The sequence below is a fragment of the Numenius arquata genome, chromosome 8 (assembly GCF_964106895.1).
Source record: "Numenius arquata chromosome 8, bNumArq3.hap1.1, whole genome shotgun sequence".
Taxonomy (NCBI): domain Eukaryota; kingdom Metazoa; phylum Chordata; class Aves; order Charadriiformes; family Scolopacidae; genus Numenius; species Numenius arquata.
The window spans coordinates 34,441,280-34,464,455 of NC_133583.1; the positions used below are offsets into that span (position 1 = coordinate 34,441,280).

The 23,176-nt window shown below is 55.7% G+C and overlaps 3 protein-coding genes across 3 annotated transcripts; 2 read left to right on the plus strand and 1 right to left on the minus strand.

Annotated features, from left to right (window-relative positions):
- Positions 1-73: 73 nt before the first annotated feature.
- On the plus strand, positions 74-11,529 carry PRDX6 (peroxiredoxin 6). Its single transcript, XM_074151613.1, has 5 exons — positions 74-213; positions 2,766-2,922; positions 7,544-7,690; positions 8,275-8,421; positions 9,868-11,529. The coding sequence occupies exons 1-5, from the start codon at positions 122-124 to the stop codon at positions 9,997-9,999; spliced, it is 675 nt and encodes a 224-aa protein (XP_074007714.1). The 5' UTR covers positions 74-121; the 3' UTR covers positions 10,000-11,529.
- Positions 11,530-16,267: 4,738 nt separating this feature from the next.
- On the minus strand, positions 16,268-17,921 carry FAM78B (family with sequence similarity 78 member B). Its single transcript, XM_074152451.1, has 2 exons — positions 17,659-17,921; positions 16,268-16,790 (listed from the first exon to the last, which is right to left on the minus strand). The coding sequence occupies exons 1-2, from the start codon at positions 17,919-17,921 to the stop codon at positions 16,268-16,270; spliced, it is 786 nt and encodes a 261-aa protein (XP_074008552.1).
- Positions 17,922-18,295: 374 nt separating this feature from the next.
- On the plus strand, positions 18,296-21,819 carry PLPP6 (phospholipid phosphatase 6). The gene is made up of 3 exons (XM_074152329.1): positions 18,296-18,327; positions 18,548-18,969; positions 20,914-21,819. Exons 2-3 carry the CDS (start codon positions 18,564-18,566, stop codon positions 21,282-21,284), a joined length of 777 nt encoding a protein of 258 aa, XP_074008430.1. The 5' UTR covers positions 18,296-18,327; positions 18,548-18,563; the 3' UTR covers positions 21,285-21,819.
- The last annotated feature ends 1,357 nt before the right edge of the window (positions 21,820-23,176 follow it).

Sequence of the window (23,176 nt, forward strand, 5' to 3'; positions counted from 1 at the left end):
AAGAGCGGCGGCCGCCCGTCACGTGACACTCCACCACCCCCGAGGGGGGCGGTGGCGCCGCGCATGCGCAGAGAGGCCGCCAGCCCCGGTAGCGAAGGGAGCGGGATCCGCAGCCGCAGCCATGCCGGGACTGCTGCTGGGCGACGAGGCGCCCAACTTCGAGGCGGAGACCACACAGGGCCGCATCCGCTTCCATGACTTCCTGGGAGACTCGTGAGCGCCGGGATGGAGAGGGATGGGGGGGGCAGCGGGGGGTCGGGGAGCTCCGCAGCCCCCGGGGGCCGGTTGTCCTCTCCCGCCGGCGGGCCCAGACGGCCCTGGCTCCCGGGCACCGAGGGGGAATGGTTTCCTTCCAGAAGAGCACGGCAGTGAATTATGTGGCGCTGTTTTTTTATGTTGGACTTGTGGGAGCGGTTCCAGAGGAGGCCACCAAGGTGCTGTGAGGGCTGGAGCACCTCTGCCATGGGGACAGGCTGAGTGAGGTGGGAGGGTTCAGCCTGGAGAAGAGAAGGCTCCAGGGAGATCTTGTAGCAGCCTTCGAGTACCTAAAGGGGGCCTACAAGAAAGATGGGGACAGACTTTTCATAGGGTCTGCAGTGGTAGGGAAAGGGGTAATGGCTTTAAACTGAAAGAGAGTAGATATAAGGAAGAAATTTTTTCCAGTGAGAGTGGTGAAACACTGGCGCAGGTTGCCCAGAGAGGTGGTAGATGCCCGATCCCTGAGAACATTCAAGGTCAGGTTGGATGGGGCTCTGAGGAAACTGATCTAGTTGAAGATGTCCCTGCTCCCCTGTTGCAGGGGTATTGGACTAGATGACCTTGAAAGGTCCTTCCAACCCAAACTACCCCATGATCAGTGTGCAAGCCCAGCTCGACCCTGAGTGGGAGCCTCCCACAGGTGTGCAACCAGCATGAGGAGGCAGAGTTGGGCCAGTCTGTGCCTCGGGCTTCTTCCAAAAATGATTTTTTTTCCCATTGAGCCGCAGCAGCAGCCCTCACGGGTGTGCTCTGGGGACAAGGGAAGCCATCACACCTGGGCCGGGCAGCTGGGCACTGTGGTTTTGCAGGGGAGCATGGCGGTGGGGCACATATGAGCCCCTCTGAGTGAGCAGAACCACCTCTCCCCATCTTCCCCCAGCCCCTCCCGCAGGCTGCATGGCAAGAGGGTGAGCCAAGCCCTCCAGGAGAGGGAAGAGCTGCTCTGAAAACGGCAGAGCCTGGGGAACGGCAAAGCCAGCCTTGCCAGAGCACCACTTAGTCCAGGCCAGTCCCAGAGATCAGCTCATGTATCACCTGCGTCCCTTGCGAGTGAGCCCAGGCGTGTGAAGGTGTGTAACTGAGCAGTGGCAAAGGGCTCTGGCCCTGTTTGAGCCCGAAGTGGAAAGCCACATGCCTTCAGGCGCTGTTTCCCGCAAAGCCTGTTGCTCTGTTTCTGGCACGAGCGGGAGGGTGCTGGCACGGCATGTCTGGGACTCGCTCCCGGCAGCGCTTGGCAGGCTTGAATCAGCATTTGAGTCTGCTTCTGTCAGCATTGTGAGCTTAGGCAAATGAGGAAAAAGGATCCCTTTTAGCAAGAAAATAAGCTGTAGACCTTCTTAAAATTGGCTGTTCTAGCCTGAGCACCCACCTGGCAGCTTTCTTGGCCAGCTTCTACTTGGTTGTTTGCTGCCTTTTATTCATGTAGTATACTTATTGTATAGAGAGACTTGTAGCACCAGTGGCCAGGTAGCTGCCCCAGTAACAGGCCCCTGCAACCCTGGCAGAGCTGCAGGATGCTCTCTTCATCCCTCCAGCTCCATTCCCAAATCTCTAAGACAGGACTTTCCCCAGATCCTTTGGCATGTGGCTGTAATTGCTGAGCGCTGAGGGCCGGGTGAAGAGTGGTGCAGTAAGCCCTGTGAGCCTTGAGCTGAGAAACAATGCGACAAGTCCCTGGCAGGGAATTTTAAGTGCTGGGGGTGGCTTTGCGTTAGCCTCTGGAAGCTCCTGAGAGCTGGGAGCTGTTTTGCCATAAGCCCATCTCGCTGCTGAGCTGCATGGCTGCCTTACCTGTAAAGTGGGGTGACTTGTATTTGCCTGCTCCAAAGACTGCAAACTCCACCGATGGGAAGCGGTGGGCAAAAGTGAGGTGGCAGTTTTGTTGTGACTGTACCCATAATGTGATGGTAACATCTGGCCTCCCCCATTAGTTGGTTATTTCTTATTTTTTCATGAAGTATGTTCAGCAGCTCATGGCAGCGGCTGGGTTAAGGTTCAGTCCTGTCCCATTCTTTTAAGTTGCAAGATACCCAGGAGTGTTTCTCCTCACGGTGGTTGATGAGGAGGTATACAGGATTGTGAATAGCCTTGTAAATCAGTATTGATCTCTGCAAAAAGGTGGTCGGTGGGTTGGTATCTATGTGCCCTCTCACATGTGGTCTCTGGGGTACAGAGTGTACACATGGCTCCCCCAAACTTCCTCACACAGCATGGTGTCCACCTCCATGTCAGGAACAGTGGGCTATTCCAGCATCCCCTGGGGCATCCTGGAGGGAGAGGGGGAGCAAGGCGCAGGGAATGTCTCAGAGCATGATGAACAGGGCTCATTTCATGAAGGCTTCTGGTGATAGGGAAGGATGAGTTCCCAGCACAGGATTTCCACTTAGCAGAGAGATGAGCTGTTCCTGCAGTAGTCTCTGTACACTGCAATCTGTACAGCTTTTTGTCTGCAGTACAAGTCGCAATGACATCTCGCCCTACTGCCATCTCCTCCTCTCATCTTTCAGATGGGGCATCCTCTTCTCCCACCCGCGGGACTTCACCCCCGTCTGCACCACAGAGCTTGGCCGGGCAGCAAAGCTGGCGCCCGAGTTCAGTAAGCGCAACGTGAAGATGATCGCCCTCTCCATTGACAGCGTCCAAGACCACCTCTCCTGGAGCAAGGTACGGGCTGTGGGGAGGCACAAGGGGAGCTTGTGCTGCTACCTTGATCTGAAGGCCAGAGGAAGAGCCCACACAGAACAGAGCACAGGCTTGGAACTACATATCTACTGAGGATAATGTTGTAAGACGCTTGAATCTTAAAGCATGTAGGATAGGAGGTGCTGAAACGCAGAGCAGGAGCAGGAAGGTCTGCTCCATCTTCATGGAGCACTCCACAAAGTCCAGAGAGCTGGATGCACTCACACTTTAAAACAAGAGGAAAACAGTATTACTGCTCTCCTGCCAACACCTGAAAGGGTAAAACCTATATGAACGTGGTGCCAAAAGCTCAGAGGAAGGCAGTCTATCCACAGACCCTCAAAAAGTTCTGTAATAAAACAGGAAAGGAGGCGTCAGAAGTGAACAGGCAGTCTTCAAAGGGTGCAATTCATGCCCAGGCAGGGAGAAGAAAACAGAGGACAAAAAAGGGCATGTTAAACATAAAACCACAAATAGGATCGTGTTAAATGTAAAACCATCATAAGGGACTATAAAAAAAGATGGGAACGAAATAGCTTGCTGAAAGAACATAAAAGGAACTTCAAAAGCAGCCTCAGCAGGGGTATGACTCCAGGGCTCACAGGTAGTAGGGGTGTAAAGTGAGCATTTCAGACAGATATGGCCAGAGTGTAAAAGTCCCTGAGTGAATTACTTGTCTCTTAAAATTGGAAATGTTCTCACGCATTTTCCAGGGGTGAGGCATGCATGCAGTAAGAGGTAGTAAAGGTGAGAAATTTCCACACTCAAATGTTGTTTTATGTCTGACTGTCTTTAGAAATTACTTAATTGCCTTATTGCTTAAATTGACCTTCGTACCCAAGTGGCACATGGCTGATGTCCCACCAAACCTCAGAAGGGCTTGGGAAAAACAGCGTACAAATACCACACCAGTTAATGAAGTTTCTGCGCTGGTCAAACTGGCTGAAACCACCAGTCAAATTAGCAGATAACATTTCATTAAATATAATGGAAAGTTTGGGTTTTGCTTTTGTAAGGGAGTCTCATCTCCTGGTTGGCTAGAGCCCTTTGAAGAACTATAGGGTATTGCTGACTTTTACAGAGTCCTTGAATTCCCATCAAAGACATCAGCTTTGTGAAGGGCAGGCTTCTTTCTGCAGAGAGACAGGAAAAAGCGACAGGTTGTGCCAAGGGAGGGAAGTGGTGAGCTCCCTTGAGGGTCTGCAGGGACGTGTTGGGTTCAGCACACTCGGGCGATCTGGGAAAAAGATGAACCACAAGCTGACTTTGCTGATGCTATGGAATTACTCAGCGCAACCTCAGGTAAAACCAGAAGTTGCAGAACAGCCTCTCGATGCTGATTGATGAGAGGCAGAGTAGCACATTTGGAAAGCCTTCCAGAATGAACACGGAGAAAGGCAGAGGGCAGTGATCCAAGCTGCGGTGAGCTTTCTGTCAGGCTGGGAGAGGCCTCAGAGACGGTAGTTTGGAAATGTCAGCTCAGCACCTGTCAAAAAGGAAACCACGAAAGTCCTCCAGAGCAAGATCCAATTGGTGAGGGCAAATCCATAGCAGCCTGGAGTGTTCCATGCAGCCTGTGTTTGAAAATGCCCATCTCACAGGCTACAGGGGACCAAGAAAAGGTGCAAAGAGGGAACAAAGCTGCCTGCAGATTTGGGCAGGTTTGCTTCAGTGCAGAGCAACTGGGGCTCTTTTGCCTGGGAACAGGAGGACGTGTCAGGCTGCAACACCACGAGTGGAGCGAGGAGCACAGAGGAGCAACGAACACAGCATACATGCATCATGGAGAGCATAAGAGAAGACAGGGATGCGATTGCTCTGCTCTTAGACCTTGCCCGTACATGTGATCTTTTTCCTTTGTCCTTGACAAAGCAGAGAAGAACTTCAGATAATGCAAAGAGCCAAAGAGCTGAACTCGGAAGGCAGGTGTTAAGGCCTGCCACAAGTCTGAGACCAGAGGCAGTGCCCCTGAGGTTCTCCTGCCCAGCCATGGGGAAAAAAGGAGCTTAACAGAGATAGCAAGCCTTGGCAGAAGCTGCCTGTCTGGACAAAAACAGTCTGCATTAAATGCTAGATTGGGATCTAGAAACTGCAGTTTCTTTCAGTAAATCTTAACTTAGAGAGAAGTCCTAAAAGTGAGTAAAACTTTGGGCAGCCAGAACTCTCTGTGGAACATTCCTTTACATACCTGTGCTCTCTCTTTGGATGAGGCTCCCAGCAGTACTAAAAGGATGAAGCTGTTTTTATCTGGAACACAGCCTGTGAGGAAGCAAATGGGCAGGAGGGATGGCTGAAATCCTGTATAAAACGACAAAGAAACTTCTGCTTGCTTTGCTGCCGAATTTCAGTGGGCAGATTGGGCCTAGAAAGGTGGGACCAGAGTACAGCCAATAATTCTCATGTCACTTTGCTCAGCTCTGCTTTCCCAGCCAAAGATGTCACTGCTGTTCTTAGCCAACCCTAGCCAAGACCCAGAGGCTCACTCCAGGACTCAGAACAAGCCTGTAGCTCAACCAGGAATTGATCCCACTCTCCTACCTCCCCAGTCTTTGCACTGCTGCTCCAAGGGTTGGCTGAATGCATGAGCTCCTGAAGCAGGGTTGACTGGCACAGGCTGTGCTTGTCAGGGGAGGTTTCAGTGCTCTCTTTGGCCACTGATTCCTTTGCCTTGGTGAGTCAGGGGTGAATAAATCACTCGAGTGATGTCTGGTTTCAGCTAGGACTCTGGAAAGAAAAATAGTACATAGGGAAGTGAGTGTCTTATTGCAAAATAGGGTGGGGTTTGGGAGGCTGCTTTGAACAGAGATCCCCAGGTCATGAAATTACGTGCATTTTGGAACGAGTTACAGTCCATAGGATTTGGATATTGCTTCTCAGAAGGTCTGTTCATCCTCCATCCCCCACTTTGAAGAGGTGGGGCGATGTCACTGTCTGACCTTCATCTGCAGCCTCCTGCAACTCTGTGGGGCATTCAGAAGCATTTTGCCTGGGCTGGCCTCACTGGCTCTGCTTTCCTTCCCCACTCTGCTTTGACAAGGCAGGTCTGCAGGAGAACAGAACCAATTCCTTCCTTCCAAGGCAGGCCTGACCACAACACAGCCAAGATAAAACAGCCTTTTTGTAGCGCAGTGCTGATTCAGGAAGCCTTAGGGAGAAAACAAGTGACGAGAAAAGCTGGAAAGGAAGCATCTTGCCACGTGTGCACCACTTGACCTGCTTGCAGCATCCTGAGCAGCTGGGGCAGGGTAAAACCCCTTATGTCACCACCATCAGCCTAGGAGGGCTGAGGACTGGTGCTCTTGCTGCCTCTGGCGTGCTCTGAGCAGCAGTGGGCCGTGCCAAGGGGCAGCATTTCCAACCCTGCCCTCCCCATATTCCCTGAGCAGGACGCAGCCTGTTCCCCCGCATTCAGTGCCTGGGGAAGGCGGAGAGACTTGTACATTCAAATTATCAGCTCAGCTGATAACACCACAGTGGTGCGCAGAAGGCTTGTGTCAGCACTGAAGTCAGTTTTGTCCCCTTGTAGCATAAAGAGGAGGGAAGGAACAGGCGGCTCTGTTCTGGGGCAGAAACCTTGGATTAAACTTGCTTTAATGCTGGCACCTGCTCTGCTTGTGCTGCCTTGAGCAGGCTCCTCCCAGCCCCGCTGTGGCTCACTGTGACCCGTAAAGGTAGCACCACAAACTACAAGGGTAACTTGAATGCTTTGGCCAAGTCCAGACCAGATTCAGAGATGCTCAAAATACAGTTCCCCTGTGAAGCACATCAAGTTTGGACGAGCACAGGGAGCAACCTCATAAACCATGGTCACAAGGGAGAGCCTGCACAGCTGTGGAAGGGGATGGTTTTGTCTTCTGTCCCAGCCATGGTTCAGAAAGGAGTGCACAGCATCACAGCACCTGCTCGTAGACTTTCACTCTGTTTTCAAGAGCCTTTAGTTAAGTAAGCTCAGAGTGACGTGCTGAAATGGAGCTGCTCCCTTGCACAAGACCTGTGAAGTGTTCAACACTTGACCTTTGTTAGCCATAGAGTTGCTGGTTTGCTCTGCCACGAGAGAAACTGTTCCTTAAGAGCACAGTCCAGTTCAGGTGTGACACCAACACGTCTGTCAGTAGTGCTAAATCACTTACTGGGAGGGGGTTGGAAGAGGGACACCTCTGTTCTCAGGGAAAGGTGGGTAAATCTTCCTGTGTCACCAGCATGGGCAGGACTTCCCTGTTTCTCCGTACCCACGGCCTAGGCAAAGCAGCTGGTCAATGGCAGTTCCAGAGGTGACAGGGTGTGAACATAGACAGCCTAACAACTGATCTCCAAGAACAAGGCAGAGTCTGGCCTGGCACACAGGTTTCTGTTTTGTCACCTGGTTTCTGGAAGCAGAGAATGCCATGAGCCTCTGGCTATGCTGTCCCAGCCTGAGACCTTGGGGCCAAGCAAGTCACAAGCTCCTGTAGAGCAGCTGCTGGACACGTTTCTGCATGGCCCCTCTGCAGAAGCTTGCCCCACACACATAAAGCCTGTGTGGAGGTCTCCCTCCCTGGCCTCTGTCTCCCATGGTGGTAGCCACAACAGGGAGCATGAGCACGTGATGGTTTTGTCTCTGCAGGACATCAATGCGTACAACGGGGAACAACCTGAGGAGAAACTCCCCTTCCCGATAATTGCTGATGCGAACCGGGAGCTCGCTGTCAAGCTGGGCATGCTGGACCCAGATGAGCGGGACAAGGACGGCATGCCCCTGACTGCTCGTGTGGTGAGTACTTGGCCCTGGAGCAGCCTTCTGAGCAGTAGGCATTGCCTGCTGTCCTGCCCTCTGTCTGTGGGGCTGGGCTTGAAGGTAGGGGCAGCTTACCTGGATGGACGTGACCATCTTCAGGAACTAGGTTGACTTCTTTGGGCTAGATCCTTGGGTTGTGCTGCAGGAAGAGGCTGGCACTGTGGTAGCCTGCTGGCAACAGCTCCATCTTGCTGTTGCTGCCAGCTCATCCTGGTTGTGCCTGTCCTAACACAGAGGGGACAAAAGTGCTTAATCTGCTGGACTTTCCCCACCTGTGCTTGCATCAGAAATGCACAGGTTAAGGGGAGGAAACACTGCAAGTAGCAAAACAAGCTGGCATTGGAAACAGGAGCTCCCAGAGCAAACGCGGTGTTCTCCGTGCCTGGGGCATTACTTGTTGCTCTAGGAGACCCCCACCATGGCATGTCCCCTGTCCCAACACCTGTGATCAAGCAGGCCACCTCCCAGGAAAGATTGGAGCAGCAGGGCTGAGCAGATCCAGCAGTTCAGTTGGACAAATACCTTCTCCCCAGCCCCTGACCCTGTCTCCTTGTGCTCAGGTGTTTGTTTTTGGCCCGGATAAGAAGCTGAAACTCTCCATCCTGTACCCGGCCACCACTGGGAGAAACTTTGATGAGATCCTGAGAGTGGTGGACTCCCTGCAGCTGACAGCGTACAAGAAGGTCGCTACCCCTGTGGACTGGAAGGTGAGGAGGGGAGCAAAGCTCACAGCTGGGCACTGAAAACGTGCATTGGAACATCAACCAGCCTCCCTTGGAGGGGGACCCATGGGGTGGGGAAAGCTGCTGAGGTCCTGGGATATGAGTTAGATCCCAGCCCAGGCCCCAGGGCTGTTGCAGTCCTGAGTCAGCGAACCTCCCTTCCCTGCCCTCGGTCCCTGTTGCCAGAAATACTGGGCTGGCCCTTCTGGCTATCAGCTTTGGGCCAAGGCAGGTCCTTCCCTTGTTGCCTGTGATAAGGAAGGACATTACCAGGTGTCGGTGTGCCAAAGTCCACTCAAAGCCAGTGAAGCAGCAAGCATGGGGCACCCCTTCTTGGGCTGTCTTGCTGCTCTCCCGCCTTTGAGCCAGCAAGGGCCAGTATGGGCATGGCCCAACTTTGCCTAGCCATGTCCACAGTCAAGTCCTCTCCTTGTGGAAAATGGCTAGCTGAAGTTGCTTAGTTGTGGCCATACCTGTCCAATAGCATTATTTAAAACTCCCCAAAAAACAGTTTGGGCAGCCGAGATAAAGCAGGAACAAGCAGCACAGTCTGGCTGCTGTAGCTAGCCAGTGTTTCCTCAGCCCAGCAGAGCTGTTCAGTTTCTGGACCTGTCCTGCCGCTGGCTTTGATAGCTGTTACTGGAGAAGCCTGCCTGTCTGGAGCCAGAGGACGCACTCCTGCTGTTACAGGGTGTCCTGGAGAAGTCCTCCTGTGTTACGAGGCAGGGCCAGGCTCCCAGATCATTGTTCCAGATACCTGCTCTGTCTGAGCAGCAAGGCCCCATAGGCACAAGTCTTGGAGGCTGAGTAACTCGGGGTATGGGTGCACTTCACTGTGCCTCCCCACCCCTCAACTCCAGCATCCACGACCTGAGCGTACAACAAACTGCACCTTCCCTTCCTGGAGCAAAGCAGAGCGTGGAGGCAGCCATGCCTCTGAAGACTCCTGTCTCCTGCAGCATAAGCTCCCAGCTGTGTCGGGCCAGCTCAGCCACCAGCCCACCTCCCAGGGAAGCACACCTTTCCCCAGGGCTTGGTACGTCAAGGTGGAGCCAGCACCACCTGTCCAGGGGCACCTGAGCAATAGAAATGGATGACCAGACTCGGGCAAGCTGTGCTCCCTCCTGCGTGCTAGAGATGCCCAAATTCCCCTTTCGTTACTCCCTGTTCCCATTGGAGTGCTGTGGGGAAGAGCTGGTCTATGGGATCCCGTTGGCAGGGCTGGCAGACGGCTGTCAAAGGGAGATGTCCCTTTGACATCTCCCACATCTCCTGGTGTAGCTCCCACTCAGTCCTCACTGCGAGCTCCAGGCAGAGCTGCAAGGGATGTGCCTGGGGCACTGGGGCTGAGGGTTCACAGGGAGGTAGTGTCACCTGCATCCAAGCCTGCCAGCTCCTTTGCTGCTCTCACAGTTCCCGTTTGCTCCCCAGCCTGGTGACAGCGTCATGGTCGTGCCCACCTTACCTGATGAGGAAGCCAAGAAGCTCTTTCCCAAAGGAGTCTTCACAAAGGACCTCCCGTCAGGCAAGAAGTACCTGCGTTACACCCCACAGCCAGAGTGAGCACATCTGCCCAACCATCCTGCTGGGCTGCAAGTCGTTCGGCATCAGGAGCCTTCCCCGTGGCCACCTTCTGCCTCCCTGACACCGCACGATCAGCAGCCTCATACTGTCACACTGACGGTACATGGCAATACTAAACCAATCCTCCCCATCCCTTTCATCCCCCACGTTCCCCTCAAAACTAAAACCCTGGGTGTTTTCTTGTCTTGAATCAGCCCCGCAAGGAGGAGGTTAGCAGACTGGTGGGGGCTCCAGAGCTCACACTGTGGAGTCTCCTGTTTGGCACCAGCCGAGCTTTTCCCGGAGGCACGGTGGGAAGCATGGTGTCAGCAGCCAGCCAGGCCCCGGAGGGGTGTCCTGCTGGGCTCACACGCCTCCCATCAGGAGCCCATCCGGGGCTCCAAACTGTTGTGTGCCTTTCGGAGCAGCCGTCACTAACGCGTTAACACCTTTGTCTGGTCCCGTGCGTAGGGGAGGAGCTGCAGAGCCAAATCTCTCACTTCTTACTGCTTTCTCATCTCTTGCTGGAAGTTGATTGCTTTCAGGTTTTATGGAAGAGGGAATAGAGCAAATAAACTGATCTTCAGTACTACCTGCAGTATCCCTCGTCTGCCTCTGCTCGTGTCCACGGCACCCTGCACCACTTACCCTGTTCCCTGGGCCGTGCAGCTGGGATGTATGCCCATGCTCAGGGTGGGTGGCAGCAGCACAGATTGCCCTTGGGATTGCTCTGTAATAAGGCACTCTGGAAACGCAGGTTGTCTCAGGGCACTGAGACATTTCAGACAAGGCAGCAGTGCCCAGAGCAGCCACCATACTGCTGCTTTGCAGCAGAGCCTCGGTGGTGGGAAGGAGGAGGTGTCTGCTCAGGGAACATGCCTCAGCCTGGCCTGCTCTTAGCTGCGGTGTGGGGGGTCCTACCCTGCTTCCCAGGGCATGAGCGGGCATGATACAAGCCGTGTGAACTCCTCCCTGCTCTCCCGCACCTACACCTCAGGGGTCTGACAAGAGATGAGCGATGTTTTAATAAAATGCTAGGAAAGAAACCCGCTCAGCGAATAGCCCGTAGGCTGTCTGCCAGCACCTCGCAGTGCCCAGCACAATTAACAACACTCAAAACGAGCAGCTGCTAAAGAAAGCGGCTGGCTCAGGGCACAAATGTCCCCCACAGCAAGCGGGGACTAATAAGGTTGATGCTCACGGTAAGCAATGCATTGGATGCAACGAGCTCCCCTCCAGCATCCCACAGGGCCTAATCCTGGGGCAGCTCCCACACCCACCTGGGATGTGGTCCATCAGTCCTCAGACAACGTCCAGAGCTGCTGGCTTCTCCCAGCGCCTGTCGCTGTCCTCCTCCACCCCGGCAAGCAGGCTGAGGACATCCTTCCCCAAACAGGGGTGCGTTTCAGAGACCTCCCTCTTCCATTATCAAAAAAAAAAGTATGTATTAATATTTAATTGCCTCCAGGAATCATACAGTGAATATTTGTATTTTTCCCCAAATGACTTTTAAACGAACCTTTGTTATGAAAAACTGCATTATCCTCATATATTATTTTTACTGTAAGAAGAAACCCTAGTCTGTTTCGACTCTCGTTCCCCCCTATTTCACTCTGCAAGAAGTGGGAGAGGGAGCTGCAATTTCAAAGGGAAAACATCCCTTTTCAGTGTAGCTTTTTTAGCTTTATCAAGCTTGGCAGCTTCCCTAGTTCCCCCCAGTTGGGCTGCATGAGCTCCTGGGTTTCTTGCCGGTCCTGCGGCACAAAGCCCTGGCCTTGATCTAGTTGCCTAAGGGAAAAAGGGCTGCCTGCCCACCCACTCCGGAGTTTTCCAACTGACTGCCCAATTGTCTAGAAGCTTGAGGACACGGCCCCAGCTTTGTGTGAACAGGCTGCTCTGAGTATCCCCACAAAAGGGGCACTGCAGGGCAAGCACAACCTCTCTGGACATCAGCAAAGCCACCTGCAAGTTGGGACAAGGGGCAACGAGTCCTGTCACCAGACCAGGGCCCTTAAAGCCAGCTGAGGCAGTTGCTGGTCCCACCACAGAGCCAGGCAGGGGCTGACGACCAGGAACCCACAAATTCCTGCCTGCTCCCCAGCGCTGCCGTGGCCCCAGAGATACAAGCCAGCCAGACGGACTCAAGCAAACACAGGGTTTGGTTCCAGTACAGCTTGAGTGCTTTTCTTTTAATCCCAGAGAAGTGAAATGCAACATTTGTTCGAGTTGGTAACAACATCCAGAGACAGAAGTCCAAGCCCCCTACTCAGTAGAGTCATTTGTGTTTAAGGCACTCTGCAAAACCAGCTTTCCTCTTCTCCTCCTTCTGATTTTCTCCACGCGGCAGCAGAATACCTGGTTTGGTCTTTTCTCCGTAGCGACACCCACACATCCTGGCTCTTCTCACCATCTCTGGAAATTGGCAACAGCAAATCCAGCGGGAGCCGAACGGAGAAACCCCAGGAGGCCGGGTCAATAAATAGAGATGGGCACAGGAGGGAGCACAGCACCTGGGGAGGGGGCACAGGGGCTTCGAGCTTCTGCAGGAAGGGGACAGGCAGCGGGTGTCCTCCCTGCAGGCACCAACGTGATTCCCCTTCCTTTCTCCCCTCCGGCTCCAAAAGGGGACAGGAGCGCAGGGGCCCGCAAGCATCTCTCCCCAGCGGTGCTCCCAAACATACGGCAGCACCCCAAAATGCAGGGGGCTGGGGTGGGGGGGGACCCAGCTGCCCCTGCCATGCAGCAGAAATGAACCCCCGACTTCCAGCCGTCAATAAATACCAATAAATAACTTAAATAAACCTTAAATAAATAAGTAATAACTAACTAACTAAATAAATAAATAACCAGAGGATGGGGACAGAGGGGAAGGGGCACCCCGAGGCTCAGGGAAAGAGGGGATCAGGAGGGCAGGTGTTTCCGTGACCTCCCCCCCTCCCTGAGATAATGGGGTGCTGGTACAAAAGAGGGGCGCAGGGAAGGGCTCCCACTCAGGGCACCTGTCAGTACGGCTATGGGCCATGGGGATGTGAGCTGAACCCGATTCGTACCTGGGAGCTCTCACCCGCTGCCTCCCTCCCTTCCTCCCTCCCATTGAGCATCGCCAGCTTCACCGGTCAGTGCTACCATGCTCAGGGAGATGCTCACCCAGCACCTCCATCCCAGTGCGAACACATACCTTGTTTGAACATGCAAAATGCCTGCAAATTTTTGCAAGCATTGTTTGCAATATTTTTTGCAAACAATTTTTCCAAACCTTTTTTCTTTTTTTTTTTTCAAATGGGGAAATGCCCATGAAGACAACCCATGCATCAAACCGAGTTAAGTGCATCAAATCCAGCCCTCGGAGAAGAAGCGAGCACAGGAGCCCGGAGAGGGGAACACAGGCACGGCCCCTGGGCTCAGCCAGAGCCTGCCTGCAGGCTGGGGAGCCTTGGGAGCCCAGGCACACAGCTGTGGCCGGGCACTGAGCCTGACACCAGCACCAGATGGCATCGAGCACCTCCCTGGGGATGCTGCAGACACACACGGAGAGAAACAGCGGCTGCTGCTGTCTTGGTGTCACACCAACGCAGCAGACGATGTGCCAAGGCTCCAGCCGGCCAGCGCATCCCAAAAGACAGCAACGAATTCAACAGCATCCCTGCACCAGCATCCCTGCTCTCCCAGCCAGCTGGCACCACGGCGGTGCCGCAGCAGCTCCCTGGGCCGACGACCAGCGTGCAGCCCCCGAGCACAGCCCCAAAGCCTTCCCCGCAGGTTTTGGGGAGCTGGTTCACGCAGAATCCTCTCCTGGCTGGGAGCCCACCTCGGGGCTACCCGTTTGTCAGGGAATCCCTTCCTCTGGCATTTTAGCTCTGATGCTGCCAGAGACACGTCTGTCCCATTGGGTCAAAAATACAGATCTGCCTTATTTCAAACCAAAAGGTACTTACCCCTCCTTCTCCCCCAAATCTTAAGGATAATTGTATTTAAAGTTTCTAACCCACTTCCGCACACACTATTTGAAAAACAAAACGTAGGTGATGGCAAAAGTTGCCGTCGATCACGAACCAGGACAAAACCACGGGCAGACACAAGAGCGGGACATCTTCCCACACCAGCAAGCTCCCAGTAGAAGTTTTGCTCCAGAAAATACAGCAAACCAAAGCTCAGAGCCCCCTCTCCCTGCAAACATTTCCCACCGTGAGGCTGTAGCCCCCAGCAAAACCCAGACGTAGGCACGGAAAGCAGCAGGTTCCCAGCCAGCCACGAGGCCAAGCGGGAGGAGCAGGACCGCTGGCCCCAGCAGGGGGAAGTGTGCGTCGAGGCATCAAAATGCAATGCTCCCAAAGGGAAAAATAAATAAAGAATTGAATCAGCAGCAAACACTACTGAGAATAATAAGTAGCGTGGGGATGTCACAGGGATTTTTGGTCTAAGATGCCTGGGGAGCCCCTTTGCTGGTGGGGACCGGGATGCAAATCCCACCATGGAAAAGCACAAGCCGTGGCTGAAGCTTTGCAGGAGCTCAGCCACACTGAGGAACGACGCCGCGGGGATGTGCTGGCACACTGCGGGGAGCAAAGCAGCACTGGGCTGGCCGTCCCAACAGCCAGGCTGAGGGCAGAGCTGCAAATGCTGCAGGAAAGGCTTTGCATGGAAGTGCCGAACACAGCGACCCTTCCCAGGCTCTCCTGGCAGTGGGACAGAAGACAGGACCCTCCCAGCAGGAATTACTCACGTCCCCAGGGCAGCACAAACCTCCCGCGGCGTGAAGGCAGTGGTGGGAGCCAGAGGAGCCGCAGGGCTCACGCCGGGGCAGAGGACGGAGCGGAGAAAGCAGCGAAAGCCATAACCATGTGCCCAGGCACAACAGGGCGCCTGGGCCATCGGCAGCGATCCTGCAGCTTTTGCCCCTGCTGCATCTCGAGGGCAAGATGTCAGGAATTGCGGACCGCAGCCCACCACGCTGCCCTGCGGACCAGATGATGCCAGCAATCCAGGCAGCGAGGGGCGAGGAGAAAGGCAAATCAACCCCTCTGTTACCCCCCAAACACCTGCAGCAGCAGGAGGCAGCGCCCAGGCAGCGTGCTCGCCTCCTTCCCAGGCAAACCCAGGCCTGTCCCTCGCAGCCTCTGCTCACATCCCTGCCTCCAACCCATGGAGAGGAGACCCCCAGCCCTGCAGAGCTGGGGAGTTACAGCTAGGCATGCCGTCCCCTCCACTGGCGTCCCCACCTGTAGCCACCCTGGTCTGCACGTGGCTGAGGAGGAGGAGGAGGGTCTCCACGTGAGCCAGCATTTCCGTGGAAAAATAAGCAAGCACCCAACTTCTCGCAACAGACTTGGGTCTGCAGAGAAAGTGTGTGAGTCCCGGGGTACCTTCAAGCAGATTTGGGTACCTCACGGTCAGCAAGCGCCTGTTCGCCCTGCGCTGGGTGAACGGGCACCACTCCCAATTTCTCACACAGCTGAGAATCGGTTTTGCTTCCATAAAAGAAGGGCTGGCGGGATTTGGAGGGCAGGGGGGGAGGGGAAGGTTGAGGAACTGCAAAGATTTAGTGCACCTTAAAAGCAAAGGACATCTAACCTGCCCTTAGATCTCACTCCAAGACGGAAAAGAGCTATGGCATCTCCTACACTCACAACTACTCCAAACACACCCAAACACATGCAAAACATCCTGCTTCCCCTCAGCTGTGGAAAACCCCTCCTGGGCAGCAGCAACAGCTCACGCCGGGCTCCGGATCAGCGCCCTGGCTCTGCGAGCTCCTGCTTCGCTCCTGGGCCCTCCTGCCCAGTCCCAGTGAGCAGGGTGAGGGGTCGATTATCAATCCAAAATGCATAGGTATAGACACCACGAGGACACCCGTGCTCCGGCAGGAAGGGTCACCGCAGGACCCTCCACGTCCAGCAGGCACGGTCTCCACTTCTGCCTCCAGTTGGGTGGAAAGCAGCATTTGCCACAGGCACGGTTCGATCATACTCATGCTCGTTGCACGGCCCTGCAAGGAAAGACCAGTCGTTTAGGTCAGACAGCCTTTTTGCCAGCCACAAGACTCCAGAAGTACTCAATTCCACTTCCTGGGAAATCCTCCAGCTCAGTGATCCCTCTTCCCACCCCTGCACCAGCCAGGCTCTCTTTCTGACTAAGGAAGAACCGCGTTTCCAACCACCACAGCTACAAAGGCAGGAGAACCCAAGAGGTCTGCTTTGGCTCAGAAACCCCATTCATTTGCAGCAGGCTGGGAGCACCCAGGTCTTCACGCATGTGCCCGCATGCTGCTCTACTTGGGAGGTATCACGACTATAGGCTGGCCTCGCTTGGGTCTCCACATGAGGACTTGGGCATCGTTGGCATTGGGTTTCACTAGTGCGTTTGGTGGGATGGGCTCCATCCTGCTGAGGATCCTGGGCTGCTCCTGCTGAGTCCTTCCCACCAGCCGAGCCCGCTGCCCCAGCAGTTGCATGGGATCAACCTCAATGTCCACTCGCATCCTCCACTTTATAGTCTGCAAGATGATCTTTTCCTTGGTGGTGGTGTTCATGGCCACCAGCCACGTGGTAAAGCTCTGGTCCCTTTTAATCCTGGTCAGCAGCGGCACGTTACTGTTGCTGACAGGGACAGCCCACGTCACGCTGGGATAGAAATTGTCATTCATGCTCACTGAGAACCTGGAGATCTTGTTAGTGGGCCCGACCAGGGTCACAGTTTCTGTGGTGTTTCCATACCAGGGATAGCTCACGCCATCTGAATCGCTGATGGCTTTTACTCTTCCTTCTCGCAGGTCGGGCAGCTCCCAGCTTGACCTAGTGAAAGGGAAGAGAAAGGCCAGGTTAGCAGGGAAACAGCAGCGACAGCGCCCAGCGACAGGCAGGGAGGCAAGCAGCTTGGGGACCCCTCCCCGCCTGCAGCCAAGCTCTCAAGGACCTCCTTCAAGAACACATTCAGCTTCGGTTCCTTCACCGAGTCCCTCAAAGTTAGCTGAAGCCTTTGCTCTACCAGCACAACACTATCTTAATTAACCTGTGATCAAACCAACTGGGCCAAAACTCATTGTTGAGTCTCTCTGGGGTCACTGTCTCCTTAATCAGCTCTTGTGCCGGAGGAGAACAGCCTTCCCCATGGACCGCGGTGCCAGCCATGCCCATCAGCAGCCCCCTCCTGCCATAAGTCTGCAATTTTTCTGCCTCTAGATATAGGCGCCTGCACAGAGGCACGTACAATAACGAAATATCACAATTACGCTTGGGGCTGGTGGGATGAAATCCCTGCAATATGGCTTGGGGGGAGAGGGGGTGGAAATCCCAGCCCAAACCCTGGCCACCGACCGCGTTAGCAACTCCATGCGGCTACAGCAAGGGAGATGGTCACCCCATGGCAGTGGCCAGCGGGGAGCTGCAGTGACACCTCCGGCCGAGTCCCAGCTCTTGGCTTCAAACCCATCCGGGCTCTGGAGCTGCCCGGGAGCAGCGGGGGACAGGCGACCGCCATCCCCCCGACAAGCGACGACCTCCGCTCAGCTCCAGCCTCCCCAAACCCTCCGGTGCCACACGAGAATGGCTCCACCATGATGCCAGCCGGCAGCACCGGGGTCGGCTGCTCCCCCGGTGCCGTCAGAAACTCTGTGTCGTGTCCCCCCGTCCCCCCCGTCCCGGTGGCGGCAGCCGTGCTCACACGCCGAGGTCGCTGTAGGTGTTGTAGAACTCCATGTGGTTGCAGGCCTGGATCCAGCCCACCACCCAGGTGTGCCGCCGGGCGATGGGCGGCATGAGGACGCGGGCCGAGGCGCGGAAGTAGGGCGTGCGGTACCGCAGCACCACCGGCGAGCTCTCCTCGATGGCGGTGGCCGCCGGCTCGATGGTGGCCGACACGTCCGACACCACGATCTGCTCCCGACGCACCCGCGCCTTGCAGGCCACGCTCTGCAGGCACCCCATCGCCGCCGCCGAGCCGTCGTTACCCGCCGCCGCCCAGCCGCGGGGCCGGGGGGGCGGCCCGTCCCCCCGCCGCCGCCGCCGCCGCCCGCCCGCCGCCGTGCATCGCCGCCCGCCGTGCACCGGCGCCCGCACCGGCGCCGGCAGGGCGAAGGCGCCGCCGCCGCCGCCGCCTCTTTGCGGCCCTCGCCGGCTGCCGTACGCCGGCTGGGGTGGGCACGTGCGCGGGGGGGGCGGGGTGCGCCCACCCATCCCCGCCCCGGGGAGGGAGGGTGGGAGGGACCTCCGTACCGCCAGGGGGCGCCGCAGCCCCGTCCCCCCTCCCCCGCGGGGCGTCCTGGCTCCATGGCAACCGGGTGCGTCACGGGGAGAGGCGGAAGAGGAAGCGGGGCCGCGCCGGGGCCGCCTGGTACCGGGGGGAGCCGGGGTGCGGGATTGTCCTTGGGGGGGCCCCGGGGACACACCGCGGGGCTTGCAGGCGGTGGGGCCCATAGCAGGTTGCGGGGAGGGGGGATAAGCAGGCCCGGGCTGGGAGTGGGAGGGAGGGATGCGGGCTCCCGGGGCGGCTTGCCCGGGTGCCGGTGCCAGAGCAGGCCCGGCAGCCGGTGACCGGCCCCCATCTCTCCCAGGCCACCTCCTCTCGCCATGCCGAGCCCCCGCAGCAGCCGCGAGCGACGCACCGGCAGCGGCAGCAGCCGCTTGGAGTTCCTGTCCCTCGTCAGCCAGCGCAGCCCCGGCCCCCCGGACAGCCCCTCCCGCCGCAGGGAGTCGGGAAGCTCCGCGGCGGCCCCGCTGCCCGAGGAGGACTGCATGAAGCTGAACCCCTCCTTCCTGGGCATCGCCCTCAGCTCCCTGCTCGCCATCGACCTCTGGGCCTCCAAGCGCCTGGGTGTCTGCGCTGGGGAGGGCTCGGCCTGGGGCAGCGCACGGCCCCTCATGAAGGTCATCGAGGTTTCGGGGCACGGTATCCCATGGCTGCTCGGCACCTTCTACGGGCTCTGCCAGAGCGACAGCTCAGCGGCCAGGGAGGTGCTGCTCAACCTGCTCTTCGGTGAGGCTGGGGGCTCACCAAAGGGCTCTGCAGGCGGGGGCTGGCTGGAGCCGAGGGGGGGAGGATGAGACCTGAAGGATGGGGCAGAGCTGAGGAAACCTCGGCCTGCTACAGCCCCGAGGGAGCTGGCTGATTTTGAGTAACTGGTACAGGCTCATCTGGGGTGCCTGGTTCCCGGGTGAGTAACCCTGCAGCTGGAAGGCATGGTGGCATGCGTATGGCTCACCTGTCACAACTCCGACCACACACTGCAACATTCCTGACAGCTAAACTGCTCCTGCAGTTGCACAAAACTTTCAGGGAGCTGAACTCTCTTGTAGTTCTTCAGCTTATCAGAAGAGCGCATTCCAGGTGCAGCTTCCTAGTGTTGAGACATCAGCCCTTTTCCTTGAAAAGCTGCTCTGGCATGCAGATGTCTGCACCCTTGTGCTCCCTGCAGGCAGTACCTGCATGGATTGATCTGTATCAGCCAGTGAGGAAACTTGGTTTAAAGCTTGCATTTTAATTTTGTGTGGTGTAATATTTCCCCCCCCTCCAGCATCCTGTCTTATTAGGTATACCTGGATTCTTAATTTTCACTCATTTCCAGAGTAGTTCCAGAGCAACAGACCTTTTCAGGTTCCTAGTTCTTATTCTTTTATTAAGTTGCAAATAATTGATCTCTCACCAATCATTGAAATATCATTGGAATTGAAGTTTGCTTGGTGGGAAACATATGGTTTTGTGCATCTTTTTCGTCTAGTAGCACATGGTTAAATTACAGTCTCACAGCAAAGCTGTGGGAAGGGACCTGGAGGCCTTCAACCTAATCTCTTCTCCGAGGAGGTCTGTCCCAGCACCAAGGCCTTGTCCAGCCCTCAACGGTCTGGGCCAGAGCCACTGACCTCTCTGGGGCCCTGCTCCAGGGTTGCAGCACCCATATGGGGAAGAAGTTTTCCCTGATGTTCAAGCTGAATCTTCCAAACCGTATGGAAAAAAAGCAATTGAACTAGAATTACATATGGAAAAAAATAATTGTTCTTAAACGATTAACCAAAGGGAATGAACTGAAATGAGGGAAAGATTTGGTGCCCAGAAACAAGCCTTAGGACAAGCAGAAACCAGTCCTTCATGCAAGACTTTCTTGGAAGAAGTAGCCCTGGCTGTGAGCACTGAGCTCAGGGATGGAGAACATCCTCTGCCCTACACAAGAAGCTGCTCTTGCCCAATACTGGCTGAACACCTCTCATGGGTGCTTTGCCTCTGACTTCCACTGCAACAGCCTTTAGCTCTCTGGGGGCAAGCCACCATTATTTAAATCATCCTTTATTCAGCTCTTGATAACCAAAGCGTGGGTAACTTTCTGGCATTAGTCCTCCCAGCAGCAGGGAGAAGCCAGACTGCAGTAGCCCTGGCAGCACCAAGGAAGGTCAGGGCCCCTCACCCTGAGCCGTGGTGGATGTGGGTTGATCATTCACCCAGGTCCATTTGACCTCCAGCCACAAGAGTAGCAACCTTGAATCAGCACAGGCTGTCAGGGAGGGTGTTGTGGGAAATATTAACTCCTCTGTTGCCTTCAGATTAAGGGTCAATTTGAGCCCCGAGTCGTGGCAAGATCAGATTTTACACAGAAAGAAAAGCCCTTGGGTGCGAGCTGGGCCAAGTCGTGTTGCTGGCTGTGGCAGGCAGAGGGTCTGACACTGCCCAAGGGGCTGCATGCAGCCAGAGTGGAGACTGAAGATGTGTTCACGCTAGAGAAGGCCAGGCACTGGATGACTCCCATGCTCTCCCTGCCTGGGCATTGTAGCCATGGGAAATACTGCCTTCTCTTAGCAGGTTTTGGTAGCCAAATGCCACCTTCTTAGCTATTGGCTCTGCTTTGATTCTTGCCTTGTTTTCCATGTAGGAAAAACAACAAAAAAAAAACCATCCAAACCTTGCTGACTCACTGTTACTGTCTCCTAGCGTTGCTGCTGGATCTCGTGCTGGTGGCGGTGGTGAAAGGGATCGTCAAGCGACGGCGGCCCACCCACAACAAGATGGACATGTTCGTCACCATCTCGGTGGACAAGTACTCCTTTCCATCAGGCCATGCCACCAGAGCTGCCCTGGTCTGCCGCTTCGTTCTGCACCACCTGGTGCTTGCCGTCCCACTGCGGGTCCTCGTGGTGCTCTGGGCTCTCATTGTCGGCGTTTCAAGGGTGATGCTGGGCAGGCACAACGTGACAGACGTGCTCTTCGGTTTGCTGCTGGGCTACGCGCTGTACAGTGTGGTGGAGTACTGCTGGCTGTCCCCGCTCAGCGCGCCTGCCCTCTTTGCACTCTGGAGCCATTGATGGCTGGGTCCCTCCTAAAGGAGGAGGCATGCACCCGGTTTTCTAAGGGAGGGGATACTGGGACTTGGACTCGCATCCTAGACCCCACCTATCCAGCCAAGATTTCAACACTAGCAGTGCTGCAGGCTCCTGGGCCCACTCTTAGGTATCTGTTTGGTGCTGTCTCGCCATCGCGGTGGGCTGTCAAGCAGGGTGCACACTGGCCAAGCAGCTTGCACTGACTGTTCTCCCCTGAAAAACCAGTCCCTGCAGAGCCCCGGGGAGGGGGGGGGGCTCAGCACGTTCATCCGTCAGCTCACTGCTGATACTGTGAATTGGTGTGCCCTTGCTGGCCACCTGTTGCGTTAGCCCATGGTGTATGTGGTAACTGTGGCTTTGCAGAGGTTTCTCTGCAATTGCCCATGCATCTGTGTGCTGTAAATACATTGATCATGTTGCTGTTGTGAGCATGCCCTACACAGCCTGCTCCATAATGTCTGTCTGGAGAGGACTCGTTGGTGTCTGTCCTTGGGTTTATAAAGAGTTCTGCCTTCCTAAGGAGTGTGTCTCTTCCCTATTGCTCTTGATTTAAGCACCACGCTGAGGCCAGATCTCAACCAACAAGGATACAAGCACCTGACTCCCAGTGCCATGGGGAAAGGATGGTGCAACTGAGGGTTTAGTCCATTCATGCTATCTCTAAGAGAGCGGGTAACCAGGGAAACCAGCAGCAGCCTGCTCCTGAAGCCCTTGTGCAGAGCTTCACAGCTCCTTTTCCCCCTCCTCAGGATTTTCAGTCTCCCAGGGATATAGTGCATTCACAGCAACTCCTTTCTGTCAGCACATAACCGGTGCTGCTGACAGCATGCTGCAGAGCAAGCCCCTTCCCCAAAGCCCTGGCCAGCCATACACCCTCCCCCAGGCTGCTGGGCAGCCCCAGGAGCTCAGCCTTACTTACACCACTTGCAGCAAGAGGCCCTGGCTCTGCCAACCACCACAACAGCTCCCTGTGCTCCGGGCAGGCTGGCTCGCCTAACCTGGCACTGTTGGTCCTTGTGGCAGCCAAAATTTTCCTAGAGGACTGATTGTCCTTGGCAGGAGAGGACCGTGATAAGCCTCTAGAATGAGATGGGCCTGAGACTGAGCCAGACAAGCACAGGATCCACATCAAGAGGGACCACAGCCAGGAGAGGAGTAAAGGCTCTGGGCTGAGCTTAAATATTGCTCCCGGCATGTAGGTGGGGATGATTGGGTCCAGGTGAGGCTCATCATGGCCATTAAGGTCTATTACTACACTCAGAGCCCTGGAAAGCATAGATAAAGTTATATTAAAACCAGGCAGTGTTTGGTGTGTGCTGTTCCTCTGGGTGAAGTGTGCAGGAGCAGCCTGAGAACTGCTGGTACAACCACCCCATCTCTCTCTGTCACCCACTGTCACTTATACAGTGGTTGAAACAAACGCTCGGCATGTCAAGGTTCCCTCAGAGCTGAGCCCCGACCCACCGGCACGGTGAGCCAGTGAAGCTACCAGCTGTGGGTTTGCGCTCCAGTGACAAAAATACATAATCCCCTGGGTTGCACCACATGCCCGGCAGCTGGCTGGGCCAGTGCGGCACCCACACAGCAGCACCTGGCCACCCTGGCCAGCCCTCCTGTCCCAAGGCAGAGCCGAGCTCTGTGGTGGCTGCGGGATCACGGGCAGGTGGCATGCTTCAGTGTGGTCAGGGCTTGGGGTGATCTTAGCTCTTACTTTTTTGCCAAGCATGGGTTGCCTTTCATCCAAGCAGTTCTTACAGCCATTGGTGTCTTCCTCTCCAGGCCACGGAGGAGTATGGCAGCACCCTGTGCATTTGTGGCTTGTTCCCGCATGCATGTCCATGCCAAAAGTTGCTCCTGGCTCACTTGCAGGACCC